Source organism: Palaemon carinicauda, chromosome 44, assembly GCF_036898095.1.
Source record: "Palaemon carinicauda isolate YSFRI2023 chromosome 44, ASM3689809v2, whole genome shotgun sequence".
Taxonomy (NCBI): Eukaryota; Metazoa; Arthropoda; class Malacostraca; order Decapoda; family Palaemonidae; genus Palaemon; species Palaemon carinicauda.
This window is the reverse complement of record NC_090768.1, coordinates 40,942,456-40,967,352: the sequence shown is the minus strand read 5'-3', so window position 1 is coordinate 40,967,352 and position 24,897 is coordinate 40,942,456. Positions and strand designations below refer to the sequence as shown.

General features: G+C 38.2%; 1 protein-coding gene across 4 annotated transcripts in view; it reads left to right on the top strand.

The window, feature by feature from the left end:
• The window catches only part of LOC137634181 (uncharacterized), a 523,265-nt gene that overhangs the window by 487,962 nt on the left and 10,406 nt on the right, over window positions 1-24,897 (top strand). For all 4 annotated transcript variants that reach the window (XM_068366451.1, XM_068366452.1, XM_068366453.1 and 1 more), the window contains 17 exons: window positions 126-287; window positions 401-498; window positions 673-974; window positions 1,139-1,430; window positions 2,268-2,453; window positions 4,244-4,397; window positions 4,691-4,862; window positions 5,192-5,401; window positions 7,903-8,009; window positions 8,136-8,282; window positions 8,665-8,847; window positions 9,018-9,215; window positions 9,414-9,754; window positions 10,300-10,456; window positions 11,236-11,348; window positions 23,297-23,424; window positions 24,024-24,103. In XM_068366451.1, the coding sequence (XP_068222552.1) occupies window positions 126-287; window positions 401-498; window positions 673-974; window positions 1,139-1,430; window positions 2,268-2,453; window positions 4,244-4,397; window positions 4,691-4,862; window positions 5,192-5,401; window positions 7,903-8,009; window positions 8,136-8,282; window positions 8,665-8,847; window positions 9,018-9,215; window positions 9,414-9,754; window positions 10,300-10,456; window positions 11,236-11,348; window positions 23,297-23,424; window positions 24,024-24,103 (3,030 nt within the window). The remainder of the gene's footprint in view (window positions 1-125; window positions 288-400; window positions 499-672; window positions 975-1,138; window positions 1,431-2,267; window positions 2,454-4,243; window positions 4,398-4,690; window positions 4,863-5,191; window positions 5,402-7,902; window positions 8,010-8,135; window positions 8,283-8,664; window positions 8,848-9,017; window positions 9,216-9,413; window positions 9,755-10,299; window positions 10,457-11,235; window positions 11,349-23,296; window positions 23,425-24,023; window positions 24,104-24,897) is intronic.

Sequence of the window (24,897 nt, the reverse complement as noted above, 5' to 3'; positions counted from 1 at the left end):
CTTGTTACCAGCAGAGACTTTCTTTTGCATACCCTTTTCATATAAGTGTAATCCATATATTTCTCTCAACTCAAATCACTCTGTTAGAGCTGTAATAATATACTGAATGATATACCTGTCGACAGGTTTGGATGGTATGTCACAAACAGCAGCCGTACCGGACCTAAAGAACTAATAACAGATCATTGGCGATCATTTAAGAGTCTCAACGTGACAAAAATATTTTCTCTAGACTCTCATGAAATAAATGAGCTCCGACAGAAGTACACCAGAGATAAAGATGGACAGTAAGTGTTGTTCATTTTTTGTTGAATATTTGTCCAATTTTGTTAAAATTTATTCGAGCACTGTATCTACATTTATTTTAAAGTGACGCAAAAATTATCTTTAATGTTCTCAGATATTACTGCCATGCGGCTTACTGCGAGGAGGGCATCTTTACCCCAGAAGCATGTCAAGGAGTATCAGAATGTGCTATTTTATTTGTCGGAAATCATAGTAAGTATCTTAAAGCTACATTGTCATCATAAACATATAACTGGACTTTTGTAAGATGTGATCTAAATTAAATTCATAATTAAAATGTATATAGTACAGTACTGTATTTAGAATGTGCGCCTATTATTTTACACACAGTATTTGGTTTCAGCATTAAGTTTTCTTGTATTTCAGGTTCCTATTCAGAATTTCTGATAAAACAAGTGACTGTGGAGAAAATGTATGTGCGCATAGCGTGGATTGGCCCAAACTTCACTCCAGAGTTCTTTTGCCAATTCCGGAATAACAAGCCAAGCGTCTTTTTCGATTGGTATCCTAACTCCCTTTCGAACATGAAAGAGTATATGCCTGTCTCATTTCCCCCTTGTAACAGCTACCAAGGCACTGACGATTCTTACTTCTGTAATTATGAATTGCATTCCATGAAGAAACTCATTTGGGATAAGCTGCCCGAATCTGCAAAAGTAGCTGTAGAAGTGAGTACAATATCACTTAATGCTATCAATTACAGGTGTTACATTATAATGGTGAACTTATATCAGGTAATGATCAAACATTCACATCCTTAATACAATATATTTATTTGCAAATCAAAGAGTTTGAAATTCCTTTTATCTGTTATTTTGCCTGATTTCCCTAGGCGGTAAAGCGTTTCTTCCTACGAGAAGAAGATTATCGTAACCTCCTTCACCGATACAATGAGAAGACGTCCCAGTGTCCGTATCAGTCTTCGAACGCTGTCGTCGACATAAATAAGGTCATTGAAGATGTTGCGTGTGACTGGCTTAGGGAAGCTAGGCACAATGAATTAGAAGTCTGGAATGACTGGCTACCTCACAATTATGCAGCTAAAACAAAATTATGGATTGCTGGCATCTTCCCCATGAGTAGCGGAGCAGATACAACTTTCTATAGCCACACACTTTATAATGGTAAGTGAAATTACCATTTATCAGCTGCTCCTGAAATGTACGTAAATATGAGCTTTGTTGAATTAGTTTTTGGAGAATGAATGAATGATTTAAAGTTTTCAGGCATCCTGACATCTAAGGTCATTGACGCCGGTAGTTTTTGGAGAGCAAAGATGAATATGCTTACATCATTGTTTTAGGAAATAAGAGACTAAAGAACTCCCTTTGCTGTTCAGCATTACTGTAATCTTGAACAGTTTCTTAAAATAAAAATTAATAAAAAACTTGAGATATGATAACATCAGACAGATAATAGTACAGTATTGCAAAATTTTGCTCTATTTGCATTAAAGATCTTTACTTTTTATTCCTACTTGAGAACTACCGGTGGGCTTTATAATTTTTATAAAATTTAGTATTTTTTTTCTTTAGTATTTCCACACATTTACTTCTCAAGTTTATTAAATATTATTGCTTCTTTCTTTAGTCAAAGTAATTGTATTGTGTTCTTTTGTATTCCTGTCTCTGGTTTCTCTTTTTCTCATATATATATGGGTTGTTTTCAGGGAAGCATGCTTTTGAATTAGTACCATAATAGATTTATTTCACATGAATGTCTGCATATTTTTTATTATAACATAGTAATTGGTGATATTCCCTGGATATAAATAAACACTTTCACTTTAACTTTTTTTTTAATTAATATTTTGAAACCGGAAGTCACTGTGGCCTAAAGGATAGTCTACCGCATGTTTTTGCTTTTGATTCTATCATCACCGTAACATTTTTGTATTATTTCCACCTAAATTCTCATTGATGAATGGAATAAAGAAAATTAAATACATAATTTCTTTTCAGCTGCACAAATGGCCATTACAAGGGTGAATTCTAATGGGACAATCTTACCAGAGTATGAGATCAAACTCATGATTCAAGACGGCCGTTGCAAGAGCGAGGAGGTTTTAGCAGCTTTCATTCGATATGTGAGGAAGGGTTCCAGTGATCCGAATTTACCCTCTTTTGAGCAGATGATTGGAGTCTTAGGTAAAGCAGAGATAACTTTTTTTATTGATGTGTAAAGCAAACTATGACACTCGCAATATGAATTATTTTTGTGTAAATCAAGTATTTTGTCCTTTAGATTTATAAAAGTTTATATTTTGAGATCTTTATTTTAGGAGTTGTATATACTGTAGTGTGGAAAGACACTTTTAAGATTTTGTTAGTCATATACCCAAGAATCTTAGCTGAAATTCATAAATTATTTGTATAGTCAGTTGGGTGGTTACATGGAAAGGTGCGAGGTAATCTGTATCAAGCATATAGCATACATAAATACATATACCAAGGCACTTCCCCAATATTAGGGGGTAGCCGACATCAAACAAATGAAAAGAAAGGGGACCTTTCCTCTCTACGTTCCTCCCAGCCTGACAAGGGATTCAACCAAGTTCGGCTGGTACTGCTAGGGTGCTACAGCCCACCCTCCCCTGTTATCAACCACTGATGAAGCTTCCTAATGCTAAATCCTCTACTGCTGCTACCTCCATGGTCACCAGAGGTCACCGGAACTGCATCACAATCGCTCGCCATTCATTCCTATTTCTAGCACGCTCTCTTGCCTCTCTCACATCTATCCTCTTATCACCCAGATCTTTCTTCACTCCATCCATCCTCCCAAACCTTGGCCTATAACATGGTGTCAAAAAATATATACTTACGACTACAAAATATACATATGGATCAAGGATTTTTAGATCGCAAAATGTAAAAATGTAGCACTGTAGAGGAACATATTTTGAAGGGGAAAGTTGAAAATAATGGTGTGGTAGATGACCAGGTCTGAAGAGAAATAAAATATGAGATTTATGCTTGGTGCAAAGACCCTAGGAGTCATTCAAAGCTTCGGTTAGTTTTTAATGAATTGTTGCGAACGTTGTAAATTACAGGAATAAATACTATGATAGGGCACTAAGAAAATAAAGTATAGCAGTAGTAATATGGAAAAAATGGGAAGCATTTACTAGACTGCTGACCAGTAAAAATATTACAGTAGTTCAGAACACAGACTTATGATGGTTATGTAAGACTTATACTACTCTGTGTATTGAAAGAATTTGAAAACTTGTAGTGGGAAGATTTTATCATGAATGAGGAATTAATGGAAAGATGTGTTTAGCAGCTGAAAATTATATCTCAAAGACTGAGAAGGTTTGGACATGTGCTGGAAAGGGATAAGAAATGGCAAATCAGAAAAGCATTAAATAACAAAATATCAGGGTGAAGATTTGTAAGAAGACCAAAGGTAAACGGATAAAGGCGATAGGTGAAAACTTGTACGTCGTGTGAGTTCAAGCAGTAAGTATATAGGACACAGGAAATTGGAGAGAACTATTTTCATGTCTTAACTAGATAACACAAAATGTTTCTGACAGTAATGGCTGAGGCTTGCACATCTTGAGGCTTTCTAATTGGTTGTATGATTATCTGCATACAATACTCAATCATAATTTTACACTCTTACCTTATTTATTTACAAAGTTTTAGTACTGAATTGTAGTGTAGAACAAGCCCTATCCTTATTGTTATATCACTGCTTTATACAAAGCAATACTACTTTAGTACATTTCAGTAAATTGGTGTATACCAGGGGATTATGAATTTATTTATTTTGGTAAATATAGTTCGGTACTATAAACATTAAATATTTCACTTCATAGATTTATGCTAGAATACTTGCCATATTTTATGCCCTGATGTCAGTTTTTGATGGTTTTAGAGATACTTTTTTTATCCTTAAAATATTTTAATATTATACATTTCTTCCCTTCCAGGACCAGCCTGTTCAGACACAGTAGAACCTCTTGCAGGAGTTGCCAAGCATTTCAATACGGTGGTCTTGTCTTACAGTGCAGAAGGTGCCATCTTTAATGAACATGAAAAATATCCGTCTTTTTTCCGAACTATTCCAGAAAATAAGATGTATGGGTAAGTACTATGTCAAGATTGCTAGTGCATACTTTATCTGATCATTATTAAATATACTGTATGCATTAAAAACTTTGGTGAAGGAAATCAGTAATTTTCTTTTAATTGAAAAAATGCTACGTTAGCTGTAAAGTTTGCATAAATGTGCCAGGAGGATTTTGGTGTTTTTATGCAATTATCTTATTTAGTGTTGACTACTGTAATGAGAAAACTTTGTAATATAGTAATTATGTGTTTTTGAAGAGCGAACAGGTAAAATAAACATTCTGTTCATGCGTTTTTCATGATTACAGGGCAGTGTACCTTGAGCTTTTTAAATTGTTTGGGTGGCATCAAGTTGCATCCTTAGCAGAGGACTGTAATAAGTACAGCGAGTACCTGACACTCTTGCACAACATGTTACCTAAAGATATCAACTTGGAAAACTTTAGATTTCCAAAAATCTCCACCCGTAATATGACTGATGTAAGTTTCTTTCCTTTATCAAATTTTTCCTCTTTTGACCCATTTTTGTATGCTAATTAAAACTGGAATTAGTTTGAATAATTTCAGAACATCTATTTTAGATGATCTTGATGTTTCTTCATCATCTCACCAGTTATGTAAAATTCAATATAAAGTCTTAATTGGTATTTAACATATTTTTACAATTTAAATATACAGTATACTGTAGTACTCTTTTTGCTGTCACCAAGGAGAATTTTGTTTCCTTAAATATGATTTTGGGGAATTGTTAATATTGATGGTAACAGTTTTGGAATATTCAAGTGATACATTTTCTTTGTGTGATCCAGCATCTTCTAAAGCTAAAGGAAAAGACCCACCGTATCATCATTGGAGACTTTTACGCCACCACTGCTAAAGAAGTGTTATGTGAAGCTTATCACCAAAATATGACAGCCAAGCACAATTATGTTTGGTTCTTACCAAGGTGGTTTGCTCCTAACTGGTATGAAATCGACGAGTATGATAAGATACCATGCAACAGGACCATGATGCTTGAGGTAATTATATATTACTTTTTTAGGCTGTAATTTAAATACATGCCAAAACTTTTGTAAATAGTTCCATATACACATGCTGATGTAAATGGTTTCACTTTGATACTAATGTATCGCAACTATTTGCAGTACAGTATTAATACCAGTGTTATTATACTGTAAGGTAGATTGACCTGACCAGAGTATATCCCGAGGACTTGTTTCAAGTAGAGGCAGTGGAAATTATTGTCTTATGAACTAGTTTACATAGGCTATTCTTCAGATCTATAAAGCAAGTAGGATAACACAGAAGTAATGTAAACTTATGTTAATTTTTATTGTGAGCATTTAGACCCAAACTCACTTTAACCCTTTCGCTGCGGATATTCAAATAGGATGTTGCACAGCTCTGTGCACATTTTCACCAAAAATTTCAAAATGCTCAAAATTTAATGAAACTATTTTTTTTGTGTTCTATAACCTTTCTGTTTTTAGGATTTAACAATATTTTCACCTGAGTTTATCTCTTTATGCCTTAAATTCTTCGATAAATAGGTAAAAATTAGGAAAAATCACAAAAATTCCTTTCCAAAGATGATTTTATCAATTCCACTAATAATCCTTCACCCAATTTATCACTGACTCATACATTTATTCTCCACATTAGTAATGCTTTTAGTACACTTTATGGGTATATATGTCTCAAAACATGGAATGATACAAAGAGGGGACTTTTCAATAATTTGATCACAAAAATAAGTTGTTTGCTTTCCTATACATTCGCATTTACCTTTCATCAAGCAATTCTTTGGCAAGATAGAGCATATAATACATTGGGGTTTTGGGTTTTTGTCGACATATTGAGCTGGAACATGCCTTTCAGTTAGTTTAAATTCTATTGGATTTGAAAATGTACCCTTTCCTTGAGTTTTGCCCCGCTTATACCCTTCTAACGAAGTGTTAATAATTTTTCCCTGATTTTTTTTTCTTTATCCAACTTAGCAGTGGGATTCTGAATGTTGTAGCATATGTTTGAGTCTACTAATACGGCTTCAATGATAAAATGCCAAATTGGTTGGTACCATTTCTGACTCTTTCTTTTGTAAGCATATGTTGAGCATAGCTGATCAAAATTATCAACTTCCCTCATATACTTATTGTATTCCACATAAACACATAACTTGTTTATTTCTGTCACTTTTTTATGAAGTTTCACTTTATATGTAACTACTGTTTCTTTTAAAGATACTTGGCGAGAAGTAGAGGCCATATCACACATAAAAGAAAAGAAATAAAAATAATTCTTCAACCCAGAGTTAAAGGGAAAAATTAAAAGGACAAAGTCAGCTGACTGATAAAAGCAGAACAATATCGAATGTTTTGCTAAAAGTATAATAATACCATAATTTACAATTATATATGAAATTTATGATACTGTGAAACAAGCATTTATGAATAAATTATATCTTTATTAACAACTTGTATCACTAAATTATGCTGTTAAAAAATAAAGGGACCGATAGGCAACTAACAGACTGAACGTCAGCTGTCGAATGTAAACAAAGCTTCGGATTTCAAACACGAAACTTCATTTTCTTGTGAATGTGTTTGTTATTTGACTATTATTAATTTAATTGAGTTAATTTCTATATTGATTTCTGAAAACACCATTATCTGTCACATTTTGAACATCCAATACTAAGAAATACGTTTTTATTTGTGTAGTTGTCATGGCAACTGTTGAGCACTAATGTAAAGAAACTTTTACTTACGCTAAACGAGCCTTGGAAATCATGATATTACGATAACTCTGTATAATATTGATTTATATCGAAAAAACATGCATATATATCATAATTTCATGTTGACACAACGTAGAAATAACAAAAAATTACAAAAATCATAGAGTAAATGGGAGAAGAAAGACGAGAGCTTCAGAGAGTGGGGAGTTCATAAAATCGGCAACAGTTGGCAGCATGTAGAGGCCAAATAAATCGTCAACAAAAGGCGCTAAGCTTAAAATTTCTTACGCGGTGTGGAGTAAAGTCGTTCTCCGCAGTGAAAGGTTATGAATCTGAGTAAACTAAAGTCGTTCTCCGCAGTGAAAGGTTATGAATCTGAGTAAACTAAAGTCGTTCTCCGCAGTGAAAGGTTATGAATCTGAGTAAACTAAAGTCGTTCTCCGCAGTGAAAGGGTTAACATGTAATCTGAAGTTCTTGCTATCTGAAGACTCCTGGAATTGTACTATTTCGAGTAATTTGATAGTGACTCGTAGAAAGGGTGTATTATAGGATTGAAGCCCAAAATCAAACAATGAGATGTAAAAAATCTCTATTTTTGTTTGTGCATCATTTTCCTACAAGAACTTTCAGAAGCACAGTATTTCTATTTCTATCACAGTAATTTAAAATAAATTTTTGCCCACTTTATATTAATTATGCTTGCTGAATATCTTGAAATTATGTATGCTAACCTTTTTGTAAAATATGTGCCATTAGCATCTTCAAACAAATTTTTTTTTCAGGCTGTTGACCGTCACATGTCTTTAGGCTATGCTTACTATGCTCCAATGAACTACACTTTCCATGAAGGCATTACTGTAGGGGACTGGTACGAGTTATATGCTAAAGAGTAAGTTACTATACTTAGACTCAAAGTAGTATTGATGGAATATCTTGCCATGATGGACCATCCCACTGTAATGAAAAAAATCCTTTTTGAATTTAATGTAACACAAATATTTGTATTTTCCATCAGGTTTGGAATAAATAGTGACACTCATGGTCCTGCTGATTATGCTGGATACACCTATGATGCTGTGTGGACTTATGCCTTTGCTCTTGATAAACTCTTGAAAGAGAATAGGACTCATGTGGCCAACCTTCATAGCCTTAAAACAAACAAGTTAGTGCTTTACTTCTCTTATTGGTATTAAAAGTTGGAGATTCTCTTAGATGGTTCTATTCTTAGGAAATTACTGTAATGTGTACTGAACTAAATTACTGTAATGTGTACTGAACTACATCGTTATTGCTGTATATTGTGTCAGACCAAATTAAATTTATTAAGTCATCAACATTCATTCAGATCTGACATGTAAGAAAAGGGTTTATTGACTTTGATACTTAGGTTAAAAAGCCAAGCATTTTCCATTTTTTTTTTAAATGCCACCATTAGGAAATATTTGGTTAGTTCCTATTTCATGCTGGAAGTAATTAGTTCAATTATTAGTTTATTTATTCAGCGAAATTACCAAATCTACCCTAAGCGCTTCTTTTTATTTCAGGCGATTTGTAGAGCTGATAGGAGAAACTGATTTTGATGGAGTGTCTGGAAACATCAAATTTAATTCGGGACCATCAAGACAAAGTGTTATCAACATCATGCAATATGTTGTTAGTGGCAACAGTGGATCATATGTGACTGTGGGGCAGTTTTTCCCAGCTGGCAATGGCTCTACTTCAGGACGGTTAGATCCTGTCTCTGTTATACAAGTTTGCTTAATTGTTTTATTGGCTTAGTATGTGCTCTTTATATGTCAAATATATTAAGAAAATCATTACATAAATATTTGCAAGTAATTAGTCTCACATACTGTAAATTAATTCTGTTTACTAATGCACATTGCTTTCTTTTCAGGCTTTCTTTAGTTAGAGAAGAAACTAAATTCTTCAATGGTGTTCCCTCAGATGGTATTATTCCAGATACTTGCTTGTTCCAAACCTTCAGTGAGATCCTCGATGTTTCATGTGACATGGCAATTGTGATAGTGATGGTCATGATCTTCTCTGTGTTTGCTATCATTGTGCTTGCTCTCTTTATTGTATATAAAAGAAGGTAAAATAAAAATGTTAGTTTTGTATGTTGATGATATAGATGATTACATTACCATAACAATAGATGCCAGATGTAATTGTAGTACCAGTTATCTTTTGTTGGAAAGTATACAACTAGAGTCAGAAATGCAATCCAAGTATTGTACTAAGCATTCATTTTATCTTTATAAAAACAGATACTGATGAAAAGTTATTACAGATTTGAGAAGATGATCCCAGAACAACCAGTGTGGCCTCTAGGAGAACTCATGTCGCTGGATGAATGGGAGTTGCCACGTGAAAAAGTAGTAATCAACCGTACAATTGGTGAAGGAGCATTTGGCACAGTATATGGTGGGGAGTGCCAGTTTGGAGAAGACACACCTTGGGTGGCTGTTGCTGTAAAGACGCTTAAAGTAGGATCTACTGTGGAAGAAAAACTTGATTTCCTTGGGGAAGCAGAAATGATGAAAAGATTCAACCACAAAAATATTGTTCAGCTTCTTGGCCTGTGTACCCACCAGGAACCAATATATATGGTTATGGAATTTATGCTATATGGTAAGATTTGCTATTTTACATGTACTGTACAGTGCACTGTGTATCCTTTCATAAAGATAAGCTTTGTATTTGATGCACTAAAGTAATCATTCAGGGAAAAATTATACATGGAAATGTCAGAGTACAATACGACAAATGCCAGAATTTATTCTGTAAAGTTAACATCAAACATTTTATAATGCGTACTTCCATCCAAGTCAACCTTTTTTTTTATCAAACAAAATCTGGTGTGCATTTGGGTAGATTTTAGATTTGAAATTGCAATTTAAAAATATTTGGGATATAAGGCAATTCGAAATTGTACAGATATTTTACATTTATTTAACAGTGAAACATCAGGGAGAGGATCTTAACCATCTATTATGATAGGGATATCATAGAATGGAAAAAATGTGATTCCAAAGCACTATAATTTCACAGACAAGAACTGTATACCACTGTCTTGAAACTAACTTTTTATCTAAGTAAAATGAAAAAAAAAATTTAGATTAAGTAATTTATTATGGTTGAAAATGTAAAGCATTTATTTCTTATACTTTGTGCAGGCGACTTGAAGATTTACCTCCTCGCTCGTCGTCATTTAGTGTCGGATAAAACTGTCCAAACGGAAGAAGATGAAGTTAGTAGTAAACGTCTTACCTCTATGGCACTGGATATATGTCGTGCATTGGCATATCTCACTGAACATAGATATGTGCACAGGTATAGTTCTAAACACAAGTCCTCATTTAACCATGTAGAGATATGTTTATTTCATTGTGACTTGTGGGAAGATTAACATTAAAAAAATATAATGCCTCTAATGTTTTGGTACCATTTCTTGCAAGTTTGTCAAAAATACCATAATTTTTGTCTAACTTATAAGAGGAGTTACATATGAAGTTGCTATGGACTAATTGGATTAAATTTCACATCCTTATCTAACCTATTATATTTTTTTTCATTTTGGTATGATACAGTAATGTGGTTAATGTCTGAAAGGTTGATAGAAAACTTTTCTTAGTTCACCAGTAAGTACAATACTTCAAACCTTTTGGATCTTGTTACTTTATGGTTTGTAATTGTCTGACAAGATCTGGAATCATAATCCAGCTTTTTATGCTTTATCTAAGAATTTTTGTTTGGCCAATTCCATATACTGGTATTTATGTAATTTTCCAACAATTTCTTTTCATCTCTCATCTATAATTTAAAATTCTAACAATTTTCTGGTGTAGCAAGAGGAAAACTAAAATATTGCTTGATTTTAAGAATGCTGGAGTTGAGGAGTTAAGTCAGTCACTGTGAAGTCAGCGTCAATGACCTTAGATGTCAGGATGCCAGAAAACTTTCAATCAATCAATCAATCAATCACTGTGAAGTACACTCTTGTTTAAAGACAATACCCTTCAAGCCAATCATTTTTTTTTTTTATTTACAAAGTAGTGAAATGTGCTTCCTGATTATATTGATGATTATACTTTTCTTTTTTATACTGACAGAGATGTGGCATGTCGAAATTGCTTAGTAAGTGCAGAGAGGGTAGTCAAGCTGTCAGATTTTGGAATGACTCGACCCATGTACGAAAGTGAATATTACCGCTTCAACAGGAAAGGTAAATTACAGTTAAACTGTACCTTATATTTTTCTCAACAAATTAAAAATATTTTTGCCTTTTGTATCCTTCAGTAAGCATCATTTCTGTAAATATCACCTGAGGTTCATATGGCTAACTTCTCAAATTTAGCTAAATGTCGACATCTATCCTAAAAATTAAAATTTCCCATTTTTTTTTTTATGTAATAGCCATACCTTTTAGTGCAGTATTGCATTTATATGGTGGTGGTTGGCAATAAGATTGTGTGAACAAGCCAAATCTATTAGTAAATTTAGACCATTTCAGCCTCTTTGTCAATAGCCATTCCAGTCGGTCAAGTATTCCTTTCCCTTAATCCAGTTTATGTTTAATTAGCGTTTATTTAACTTCAGATTACTGTAGTAGGGGATGTCTTCTTCTGGCAAAGATCCAGATTTCCTTTGTGTTATGTGTCGAGGGCAGATTGTAATTTAGACGATCGTTGAGAAGTGTTAGCTTAACAGTCCCTCCTACAGAAGAATATACAGTATTCAGGTTATGGCTGAACAAGTACACATAAAGGACTCTAAAATGTAAAAGAAAAGTTACTTTTCTTTGAATGGATTGAATAATTTTGAGTTTCCTGGCATCCGAACTCTGAATGTAAAATCCAGAGAAAACTAGGTTTGTGAATTGTACCTGGGATGATGATGATAATGCTCAGGCTATTACAGAGCTTTCAGGGGTTGGTAGTGGTAGGGTTCATAAGCTTTCTATTAAATTTACTATGTTCGTGCCATATTAGAAGGCTAATGCAGTCGAAGGCAGTGATGCAGTACTATCCTAACCTTTCTTGCATATTGGTTTAATGTACTGTACCAGTTAATAAGGGCTATGATGGTACACAGCGAATTATAGTCTGTAGCTTCATCCTGAGCCTTACTCTCTCAATCTAATTCAGGTTCTTCTATTGTGATACCGTTGCTTTTTCATAAACCAGTCTGCTCTTAATGACCACCCTATTCCAAAATAGAAGAGGACTCTAATTACTTCTCTTTTGGGTCCCATTTTGTAATAAGGTAGGTTTAATTGTTTTGGAACAAAAACTGGCTGCTAGAATGCTAGATGATGCTTTAAGATCAATCTCACGAAGGCCTGTTTTTTTTCTCCCTATGGTCCTGTCTTGTCCTTTGTGGAAACTACAGCCCTTTACATCCAACGCAGAATTTTTGGAACAGTGATAGTCCTTTAGGATTTTGGACTAAAAGGAAACTGCATAAGTTCCAAGAGGACTCTTCAACCTTATAGGAGAACTCAATACTGTCACTACCAGAAATTCCAATTTGGAGAAGGCTTTTCCCCCTTTATCAGGATTTGGAAAATTTTCACCCCGAATTCGGAGTTCTCTTAGTGGTTAATAGAGATACCTAATTACTCTGTCCTCCAACCCTCCTCTTTCAAAAGAACCCATTCCTGTTCCAAATACCCTAATACCCTCAGCAATAGAGATTGCAAAACTTCTGGAGAAGAAAGTGATAGAGGAATCCTTAGATCACTGACCAGGGTTTTAAATCAGTTTCTTTAAGAGTGCCCAAGGCATCAGGAGAATGGAGGCTAGTTTTAGTCTCGATTTTAAACTGGTATACAGTTCTCACTAAATATTTAATAGAAAATCTTGGGGACAGTAAAGTTAACTTCTTTGGTTTATGGACGGCTTAAAAATATATTAATTCAAGTGCCTATGTTTTGGACTCTGGACTACCCCTTAGGTATTCACCAGGGAGGTGGCTCCAGTCTCGAAATGGTAGAGATTTCTGGGCATCAGAGTTCTGTTGTATCTAGATGACTGGTTGATTTTGAACACATTTAAAAAAAGACTTAGGTCCATAGGTATGGTAGATCAGATCATTAAGGAAGTTGGGTGTTCTAGTCAACTAGAAAGTCCATTCTGATATCAACTCAAAGGAGTCGATATTTGGGAATGATGATAGCAACAGTTCCATTTCGAGCTTTTCCATAAAAAAACATGATTTAATCCTTTCTACATTTGTTGGAGAGGTCCAAGTACATGAAAGCACTGTTAAGTTAGTACATTATGTAGATGAGTTTTTTAGGAACCATGGGACCTCTCAAGAAATTACTTTAGATAGGTCAGTTGATAAAGAGGAATTTCCAGTTACATCTCAGTTGCCATTGGAACAAGGCCTCAGATCCGGACATAATTTCTGTTCCAATGATTCAGGTAGAACTGGCAAAATGGTGGGACGACCCACATAATTTTGTTCAAGGTGTCTTCTAGGTAAAGGTCAAGGTCTTGCCTTTTCACAGATGCTTTTCAGGGAGGCTAGGGTGCAACCTTGGATTATTTCCAACTGTCAGGAAGGTGGTCGGAGAAGGAATCTACCTTATAACCCTACACATTAATTTCCTGGAGCTTTTATCTGTATTCAAGGCCCTTAAGGCTTAGGATTCTGTTTTTCAGACAGCTTAACAGCACTGGCATACATTCAGAAGCATGGGGCACAGATCACTTATCCTGGATAGACCCGAGGGGAATAATTCTACCTCTTTTATTCCAGGGAAATTTAACACAATAACAGATCAGTTAAGCACGAAACAACTAATACATTAGTACTGCTAAAAAAAGTCTCTACATCCTTTGGAGCTGATTGGGAAGACCAAGTGTGTAAATGTTTGAAACCTCCCTTAACAAAATAAAAATTTTATGCTCTCCGGATCTGGATCCCCTGGCATTAAAGGTCGATGCCTTCTTACAGGACTGGTCAAATCTTGATCTGTATGCTTCTCCTCCATTCTCAGTGATTTGGGCTATAAGTAAGTTCAGGATATCTTCAAACAGCAGTATAACAATGAAGACTCCTTTTTTGACCTCAAGAGTTGTTAACCTATCTAAGGCCTCTGTTGTCAGAGTGCTTGAGGAGGTTATCTTACAGCACCAGTCTTTTCATACAATGAATTTCCAGGTCAATTCACCCCCCCCTCCCACTAGATACGTAACTGCATGGAGACCATATTCTGAGAATAAGAGTTTTCTAGGTCCTCTAGATTGTCTGTTGTTCCAAAAGGCAGTTAACCAATAATTTTTATTAGAAATTAGGTTGGGTATTTTGATTGATGCTTCCAGGAATTCTGTGACTAGGACTAGTGTTAGTCATATTGTAAAGTTATTTAATTTCATGTTTTATGAAGGGAAATGGCTAAATTTGGCTATTAAAAGCTATATGCATTTGCCTAATATCATGGTTAGACATCTTGGGTTGGATTATTCACCATGGATATTATCACAGATATACTCGGGTCCTTTGCAATTGAGAAACCTCCAGTTTTTAGTTCTGTTTATTACAAGAATTTAGACTTAAATGTTACACAATCTAAAAAGTTCTTATATTGAACCTTTAGAAGCGTCTCTTTTAAAGCTCTTACAACCAATACCCTTTCTCTGTCAGTATAGGCTTCAGAAAATCGAGATAAGTGAGTTGCAGGTTCTTTCCAGTACTGTAAAATGAGTTTACATTGATAAAATTATTTTGTTTCTCTTGCCTACTTATCAGGCTAAGAATTTAAATTTAACCTTATTGTAGAAAAAGTTTAGTACATCAATAGATGTACATAGATAGGTTTATTTGTCCTTTATAGCTGTTAATTTTTTGTATAAAAAGGTGAAAATAGGGAAAATATTGCTAATTTTTTTTTTTGCGGGGCTATGGTTCTAGGGAATCCTGTTTCAAAGAATGTAATTTTCTTTTATTAAAATGTTAGTGACCTAAGATCTCAGAGCATTGGATTCAGGTCAGAGAAGGGACTTGAAAGGTTGGGCTCATACTATTAAAACTACTTCCCCTTATTTCTGTATAGATCTTTCTTTGGAAACAGATTTAACAGCACCTCATTCATGTAGAAATCAGTTTTAGCCAAGCACTATTTAAAAGAAGCCTGGTTTCTTATAAGAGTTACTTTGGAGTTGAGTGCATTGGTAGCTTGGGGTGATGCTTTAGCATACAGTAAGTGTGTATGAGAGGAATGATTTTTATCAATTAAACTCCATAAGTTTGTATTAAGGTTTAGTATTAATTTTCTCCATGAGAGTTACATGGTGGGTTCTCATGTTAAGTATTGAAAATGTGTAAATTAGGAGTGCTATTTGTTAGTTCTTTTAAGGTGGCATTAATTTTTGAGTATTAAATTTTTCTCAATCTGGATTTGTGAGGTACTGTGGGAGAATTGCTAGTTTTGAGTTGTTACTGTTATAAGCTTTTGTTTATTAGAGGCTTACTAATTGATGCAAGTACTTAATCTAGGAATTAGATTGTTGACTAGGTCTTATATTCACTAATCCCACCTTTATCAGTGTGGGAGTCAGCCATATAAACCTCTGGCAAGATTAATAGATATTAATGGAATTTTAATAATAAAATGACCATTTCTATACTTCCCCTAAGTTCATATCATTCCACCGAGTATTGATGATAAGAGGCTGTTGAACAGGTTTCAACTTCGAGACTGAAATGGTTGTTACTATTTTTCAATATTAAACTTACCCGATAATCATGTAGCTGTCAACTCCGTTGCCCGACAGAATTCTATGGAGGGATACGCCAGCTATCACAATACTAGAAGGGGGTGTACTTACCAGCGCCACCTGTGGCCAGGTACTCAATCATTTGTTGTTGACACCTCCTCAATTATTCCTCTGTCGTGCTTCCGGCTAGACGTTCTGGGATACGCTTATGGTCTTCGAGTTTATTCACGGATATTTGGTGAAGTATTCTCTCAGATTAACGGCTGTCGCTTTACTGGAATCCTTCTTATATTAGCTAGATAGCTTTTATATAATACTGATATAACGGTTAACGATTTTTGCTTGTTTTTGGATCCCCCTTTGGCTAACTCTTTGGATTACAAGATGTCTGACATTTCGCAAGCCCCCTCCCATAGACGATGTAGGTCTTGCAATAGGCGTATTCCGAAGGCCTCGGTAGATCCTCACACCGCTTGTTCTGACTGTAGGGACAGGCCCTGTCAGTTAGAAAATCGATGTGAGGAATGCGCCGGACTTTCGGAATTGGAATTTGTCCGTCTTTTAAAATATTCATCTAAGTTAGAGAGAGGTAGAGTTAGGAGGAGTTCTTCTCACTCTTCTATGTTTTCCTCACCTCATGATCCCCTACCTTTTCCTACCCCTGTAGTGGCTACCCCCAAACCTACTGTGTGCCCTCCGCCTGATATGTCAGTTGTTTTGCGTGCTATTCAGGCTTTAGGCGATAAAGTAGAATCAGTGGTAAGTGACCATAAGTCTCTGATGGCCGAAGTTAAAGAACTGAAGGTCAAGAGTGCAGTGGGTGGAGTTAGTGCCAGTGCTGTGACGAGTGCTAGTGTCGGTGCAGTGCCAAGTGCTAGTGGTGCCAGTGTGGAGCGTGAGGATTTTTCTGTGCGAGCCAGTCGTCCTCCCAGTCCGGGACCTCTTGCAAGCTCCCATGCCCAGGGGAGAAGCAATGTCGAAGGGCTTAAGGGTTCGACAGGCCTTGTTAGGCGCACAGAACTATCCTCGGTGGTTGCGGGCGTGTCTTCCTTAGACCGTCACTCCCACCTGCAGACGATTGAGCCCGTCTTATTCTCGTCCGCTGATCAACTGGCAGGGAAGAAACGTTGGTCTCAGGTCTCGAGACCGCTTAAACGTAGAGTCCAGTCCGCGAGTGCTCAGCCAGGTTGCAGTCATTGGCTCAGCTCTGACTCGCCTCAGTCATCTGTCGACTGTACTCCGCCCAAGAGGAGTAAGGTTCTGCCAAAACAGAGCTCGACTGTTAAGACTTTACCTCAGTCTGTTATCGTTTCTGCCGATCCCAAGTGGACCCTGCTTCAGTCCATGCAAGCTCAGCTTTCGGACTTGATGCGTGAGTGTCGGGCTGAGAGTGTTGCACCTCCGCCTCCGCCTACACTCCCTCCGCCTGTTCTCGCTCCGCCTGTGCTCGCCCCGCCTGCGCTTGCTCCGCCTGGTCGCAGCACCATCTGCCAGGCGTACGATGTTGAGCCACTTTCGGAGTTCGCTGTTCCCAGTGGTGTTCAGCCTCAGCCTTCTTTAAGGCAACCCTTGCTTTGGGATCAGGAGAGTTATTCCACTCTTCCTCCGCCTCCCCTTGCTGCTCCACCAGTGGTGCAACTCTCGGTTGGGGTACAACAACCTCTCCCCTCCGTGAGTCAGTCTGCTCAGCCATCGCTGCAGCGAGCTCAACCCTCCTCAAGGCAAGCTCCTCTACACCCTGGACTTGCGCCTCAGGAGCCTCAGCTTGCGAGAACTTTACCTTGTTCTGCACAGCCTCAACCTCATCATGCTCCGCTCATCTCACAGGAACAGGAACGGACTACTCCGCCTCCGTCCTCCGCTCAGCTAGTGCAACCCTTGGGTTCAACCTCTCTTGCTAGGAGTCAACCTCCTTCACCCATGCGCCTGCCTTCTGCTTCGTCTGTTGTTCAGCCTTTGCAGTCTGAGCCTCAGGTTTTCCCTCAACAGTTACTGGAAGAGGAAACCACTGTTATTGTTCCTACCCGTTCTGACTCTGCGGTTCAGCATTCTTGTCCGATCGCTTCGCTACACTCTGCTGATGAGGTTTCGGATGATGAGGAGGCACACCTTGATCCCTCATCAGACGTGGACGAATCTAAGCTTTCTCCACCGTCGATTGATTTTCGTAAGGTCTTGGCTCTACTCAGGGAGATTTACCCAGACCACTTTGTCTCTGCTATTCCCCGCTCTCCACCATCTGAGTTTTCGCTGGGCGTACAACAAGCTAAGTCCAACTATACTAAGCTTGTCCTAGCTAGATCCTCCAAGAGGGCTTTAAGGATCTTAGGGGAGTGGCTGCAGTCTAAACAACACCTTGGCAAGACTTCCTTCATGTTCCCTCCAACGAAGCTCGCTTCGAAAGCTAGCGTTTGGTATGCCACAGGGGAAGCACCAGGCTTAGGAGTACCTGCCTCTGCCCAGGCTGACTTCTCAAGTCTGGTGGACTCGCCTCGGAGAACTGCTATGAGACGCTCGAAGGTTTGTTGGACCTTCTCAGACCTGGATCATTTACTGTAAGGGTTGTTCAGAGCATTTGAAATGTTCAACTTTCTCGACTGGTGCCTGGGGGCCCTCAGCAAGAAAACCTCTCCTGCGGACAAAGATTCTGCCATGCTATTAATGTCCTGCATGGATAAGGCCATCAGAGATGGATCGGGCGAGCTAGCGTCGTTATTTGTATCAGGGGTGTTGAAGAAAAGGGAACAACTGTGTACCTTCCTTTCCGCCAGCATTACACCTTGCCAACGGTCACAACTCCTTTTTGCTCCACTCTCAAAGTTCCTCTTTCCCGAGGAGCTAGTTAAGGACTTGTCTGCTGCCCTGATACAAAAGGACACGCACGATCTTGTAGCCTCATCGGCTCGTAAGTCTAAGGTTGCCACCTCAGTCCCCAAGACTTATCGCTCCCCAGTGGCTGATACCCCGGCTACGAGGTTCATACCGCCCTTTCGTGGTAGAGCCCCCAGCCGAGGAAGCTCCCGTCCAGACTCTCACAGGAGCAAGTCTAGGAAAGGATCCAGGACATCTAAGGGAAAGAACTGACTCTCAGTTTCTCCAGACAACAGTAGGAGCCAGACTCAAGATCTTCTGGCGAGCCTGGGAGAAGAGAGGTGCAGACGCACAGTCTGTCAGTTGGCTGAGGTACGGTTACAGGATTCCATTCTGCCTCAAACCACCTCTGACCACATCGCCCATCAACCTCTCTCCCAACTACAAAGAAGAGGACAAGAGGCTAGCATTGCAACAGGAGGTGTCGCTACTTGTGCAGAAGAAGGCAGTGGTTATAGTCCGGGACCATCAATCCCCGGGCTTCTACAACCGTCTCTTTCTTGTGGCCAAGAAGACAGGAGGTTGGAGACCGGTGCTGGACGTCAGCTCTCTCAACGAGTATGTCACCAAGCAGATGTTCACGATGGAGACGACCAAGTCGGTCTTAGCAGCGGTCAGACAGGAGGACTGGATGGTCTCGTTGGACTTGAAAGATGCATACTTTCACGTTCCCATTCATCCAGACTCCCAACCTTTCCTGAGATTCGTTTTCGGAAAGGTTGTCTATCAGTTCCAAGCCCTGTGTTTTGGCCTAAGCACAGCTCCTATGGTCTTTACTCATCTGATGAGGAATGTAGCGAAATTCCTACACTTATCGAACATCAGAGCCTCCCTCTACCTAGACGACTGGCTGTTGAGAGCCTCCACGAGTCGTCGTTGTCTGGAGAACCTCAATTGGACTTTAGACTTAATCAGAGACCTAGGTCTATTAGTCAATATAGAGAAATCTCAACTCATTCCCTCCCAATCCATTGTGTACCTGGGAATGGAGATTCAGAGTCAGGATTTTCGGGCTTTTCCATCGGCCCCCAGGATAAACCAAGCCCTAGAGTGCATCATGAGCATGCTGAAGAGGAGCAATTGCTCAGTGAGACAGTGGATGAGTCTCACAGGGACCCTCTCATCACTGGCCCTGTTTGTCGAGCTAGGAAGACTCCACCTCCGCCCTCTTCAATTCCATCTTGCTGCTCATTGGGACAAGGGCTCGACTCTAGAAGCAGTCTCTATCCCTATCAACCAAGAGATGAAGACCACTCTCCTGTGGTGGAAGCACAATCTCCTTCTCAAGGAGGGTCTATCATTGGCCATCCAGACCCCCAATCTTCATCTCTTCTCAGATGCATCGGACTCGGGCTGGGGTGCGACCTTGGACGGACGGGAATGCTCAGGAGTATGGAACAAGGAACAAGGATTACTCCACATCAACTGCAAGGAACTGTTAGCAGTTCATCTAGCCCTGTTGAACTTCAAGTCCCTCCTGCTAGGCAAAGTGGTGGAGGTGAATTCAGACAACACCACAGCCTTGGCTTACATCTCCAAGCAAGGAGGGACCCATTCGAGGAGCCTTTACGAGATCGCAAGGGACCTCCTCATTTGGTCAAGAGGTCTAAACCTCACTCTGGTCACGAGGTTCATCCAGGGCGATATGAATGTTTCAGCGGATCGCCTCAGCAGAAGGAATCAGGTCATTCCCACGGAATGGACCCTCCACAAGAGTGTGTGCAACAGACTTTGGACCTTGTGGGGTCAACCTACCATAGATCTGTTTGCCACCTCCATAACCAAGAGACTTCCGCTTTATTGTTCCCCTGTTCCAGACCCTGCAGCGGTTCATGTGGATGCTTTTCTTCTGAACTGGTCCCATCTCGACCTGTACGCATTCCCTCCGTTCAAGATAATAAACAAAGTTCTGCAGAAATTCGTCTCGCACGAAGGGACACGGCTGACGCTGGTTGCTCCCCTTTGGCCTGCAAGAGAATGGTACACAGAGGTACTTCAATGGCTAGTCGACTTCCCCAGGACTCTACCTCTAAGAGTGGACCTTCTACGTCAACCTCACGTAGACAGGTTGCACCCAAACCTCCACGCTCTTCGGCTGACTGCCTTCAGACTGTCGAAAGATTCGCTAGAGCTAGAGGCTTTTCGAAGGAGGCAGCCAGTGCGATTGCCAGAGCTAGAAGAGTTTCCACTCGTAGAGTCTACCAGTCTAAGTGGGAGGTCTTCCGAAGCTGGTGTAGAGCCAATTCAATATCCTCTACCAATACCTCTGTGATCCAAATAGCTGACTTCCTTCTACATCTTAGGAATGAGAGATCCCTTTCAACACCTACGATTAAAGGATATAGGAGCATGTTGGCCTCAGTTCTCCGCCACAGAGGTTTGGACCTGTCTTCCAACAAGGACCTTCAAGACATTCTCAAGTCTTTTGAGACGTCTAAAGAACGTCGTCTTTCCACTCCAGGCTGGAATCTAGACGTAGTCTTAAGGTTCCTTATGACATCTAGGTTCGAACCTCTCCAGTCAGCTTCCTTCAAGGATCTTACCATCAAGACTGCTTTTCTCGTTTGCCTTGCAACAGCTAAGAGAGTCAGTGAGGTTCATGCCTTCAGCAAGAACATTGGTTTCACAACCGAATCTGCAACATGTTCTTTTCAGCTTGGATTCCTAGCAAAGAACGAGCTTCCTTCACGTCCTTGGCCTAGATCGTTCGAAATACCTAGCCTCTCCAACATGGTAGGTAACGAACTAGAGAGAGTTCTTTGCCCTGTCAGAGCTCTCAAATATTATCTGAAGAGGTCTAAACCTATTCGAGGACAGTCAGAAGCCTTATGGTGTGCCATCAAGAAACCCTCGAGACCCATGTCCAAGAATGGGCTTTCGTACTATATAAGGCTTCTGATCAGAGAAGCACATTCTCACTTAAAGGAGGAAGACCTTGCATTGCTGAAGGTAAGGACCCACGAAGTAAGAGCTGTAGCTACTTCGTTGGCCTTTAATAAAAACCGTTCTCTGCAGAGCATTATGGATGCAACCTATTGGAGGAGCAAGTCAGTGTTTGCATCATTTTATCTGAAAGATGTCCAGTCTCTTTACGAGAACTGCTACACCCTGGGACCATTCGTAGCAGCGAGTGCAGTAGTAGGTGAGGGCTCAGCCACTACATTCCCTTAATCCCATAACCTTTTTTAACCTTTCTCTTGAATACTTTTATTGTTGTTTTTTATGGTTGTTACGGTAGGCTAAGAAGCCTTCCGCATCCTTGGATTTGGCGGGTGGTCTATTCATTCTTGAGAAGCGCCTGGGTTAAAGGTTTGGTAGAGGTCCTTTAGTAGGGGTTGCAACCCCGTGTACTTTGGCACCTTTGGGTTGATTCAGCCTCCAAGAGGAACGCTGCGCTCAGTAAGGAAGACGAACTTTAAATAAAGAGGCAGAGTAACGGTTCTATTCGACTTCCTTACCAGGTACTTATTATTTCATTGTTATTTGAGATAACTGTTATATGAAATATGGGATACTTAGCTATCCTTTAATCTTGTACACTGGTTTTCACCCACCTCCCTGGGTGTGAATCAGCTACATGATTATCGGGTAAGTTTAATATTGAAAAATGTTATTTTTATTAATAAAATAAATTTTTGAATATACTTACCCGATAATCATGATTTAATCGACCCTCCCTTTCCTCCCCAGAGAGAACCAGTGGACCGAGGAATAATTGAGGAGGTGTCAACAACAAATGATTGAGTACCTGGCCACAGGTGGCGCTGGTAAGTACACCCCCTTCTAGTATTGTGATAGGTGGCGTATCCCTCCATAGAATTCTGTCGGGCAACGGAGTTGACAGCTACATGATTATCGGGTAAGTATATTCAAAAATTTATTTTATTAATAAAAATAACATTTTTCTTGCCCAAATACTCATTCTTTTACACTGCCACAATACTCCAGTAAAGGGAGATGGCTATTAGTGAAAGAAAACAGGAAATTTTATATTTTTAGGATAGATATCAATATTTACCTAGCTTCGAGAAGGAAGCCATTTGAACCCCAGGAGAGTAGAAAAATAATAAATAATTTTTTGTATTTCAATTTTTAATGATGCCACAACTCATGGATTTATATGACCAGCCATCTATAACTTGCAGCATGCACATGATATACACAGAATATGGTCTCTGAAATAGAGGTATCTTATATTTCCTACAAATCTATGCTTAAAATAAAGCTGACATGAGTCATTGGCACTTATCTTACTATATTAAATAGCCTCTTTTCTGGTCTTGCTTGTATCATACACTGTTAAATAGTAAATACTTACAATCATAGATTACGTATAATCTAGATATATCACTATATTATCTCTTACTTGATGGCTAAGGTTTCTGTATTTTTTATTTGACAAAGAAATCACAAGCTGTATATGAAGAGGTCTGTTATAGCAAGATTATACTGTATTTTATTCAAAGGGGTTATGTCACTGCAGTGAACTATCAACATACTTGTACAATAAGCTATTAGACTAAAAATTAGGAAAAAGTGATGTTTCGTGCTGATTATGCCAACTTTCACCTTTCAGCCATGATGCCTGTGCGATGGATGAGTCCTGAGGCATTGGAAGATGGTCTCTTTACAAGCATGAGTGATATGTGGTCTTATGGAGTTCTACTTTATGAAGTTATAACATTTGGCAGCTTCCCCTTTCAGGTAAAGGTAATTCTAACTATAAATAGATAATAAAGGGTTATCGGTTATTTTTACAAACACAGCCTTGAGAGAACATGCATTACCTGTTGGATTACATATAGAAACTATAACCTATAATCACATTCTCTATTTATAGTTGTTAAATAATAATAATACAGTGTACAGGTATTTATACAAAAACCAGTAATTTCTTTACTATATTTAATTTTAAAAATAAATGTACAGTATTACAAGGCTATTATAGAATTATGAGCCACAATATAGAAAATGTGAGCAACAATATGGAAAATGTGAGCCACAATATAGAAAATGAAGATTCCCGGTAGTGTGTTGACTATCTCTTTGTTTTCTACAAAATAAAGATACAGTAAAGTAAAAAGAAATCCATACTTAATTCCATACACAGTAGTATCTACACAATTATAGCTGTTTAAAACCAAAACACAAAATTACACTATTTCTTTGAAAATATGTACTTAATATATGGATTTCATCATATCTTCAAGTCAATATAATAAACAATGGCCAAAGAAAATTTGTAGCTATAATCTAATACAATATTGTCTTGCTTATGTATTTGTTTCACAAATCTTTTTCAGGGGATGAGTAACAACGAAGTCGTGGAACATGTAAGGAGAGGTAACACAGTCACCCTACCTGATGGGGTCAAACCCCAATTGTAAGTATAATAAGTAATGTAAATAGAATACATTCAAATGGATAGGATTAAGAAATCCATAACTGTGGTATTAATGAATACAAAATATACAGCAATGTATTTATGAAAACTTAAATTATTCATATTGAACAAAAGTTCAAAACTGTACTGTAGGGCAAGCATTTCGATCGTTACTTATGATTTATTTAAATGCAACAAATAAAATTAATTTACTAAATCATATTAAAAGAATTAATACATAATTGTTCCCACATATATAAAGACATATTCCCCTTTGAAATAAGGAATATCTTTAGCAGAGCTGGAACAAGAACAAGTTATTAATGACAGGTGATAAGCAGAGTCAAGGTAGTCCTGCCCACACCTCATGTCAGGACTCTTCCCTTCTGTCTTTGAACACAATGAGTACTGTCGTACTGTTATTCCTATATAGGACTATTTAATATTTTTATCATACTTCTTAGTTTGAATGGTTTATATATTTTTCATGTTGTTAATGGAACAAAGCAGGATTGTGAGTTTAGGTTGGACTCTGCATCGGTTTAAAAGTGAACTTGGGATAGATCTGTTCACTCTGTGATTAGGAGCATGATTGTTCATAAGTCCCCTTTTACAGAGTATAGAGCATGATCTCTCGTCAAGGCTGGTAAATTCTTTAAGGAGCGTGAAGGCCAAGTCTTTTCTGATGTCATTCTTTACAATGCTCATAACAAGGCTAGAGAGACTATGTCTTTTAAGTCCTTCACATAAAGAGATGCCGCAGGCGAGGCCTGGCTGACCTAGTAAGATTGTGG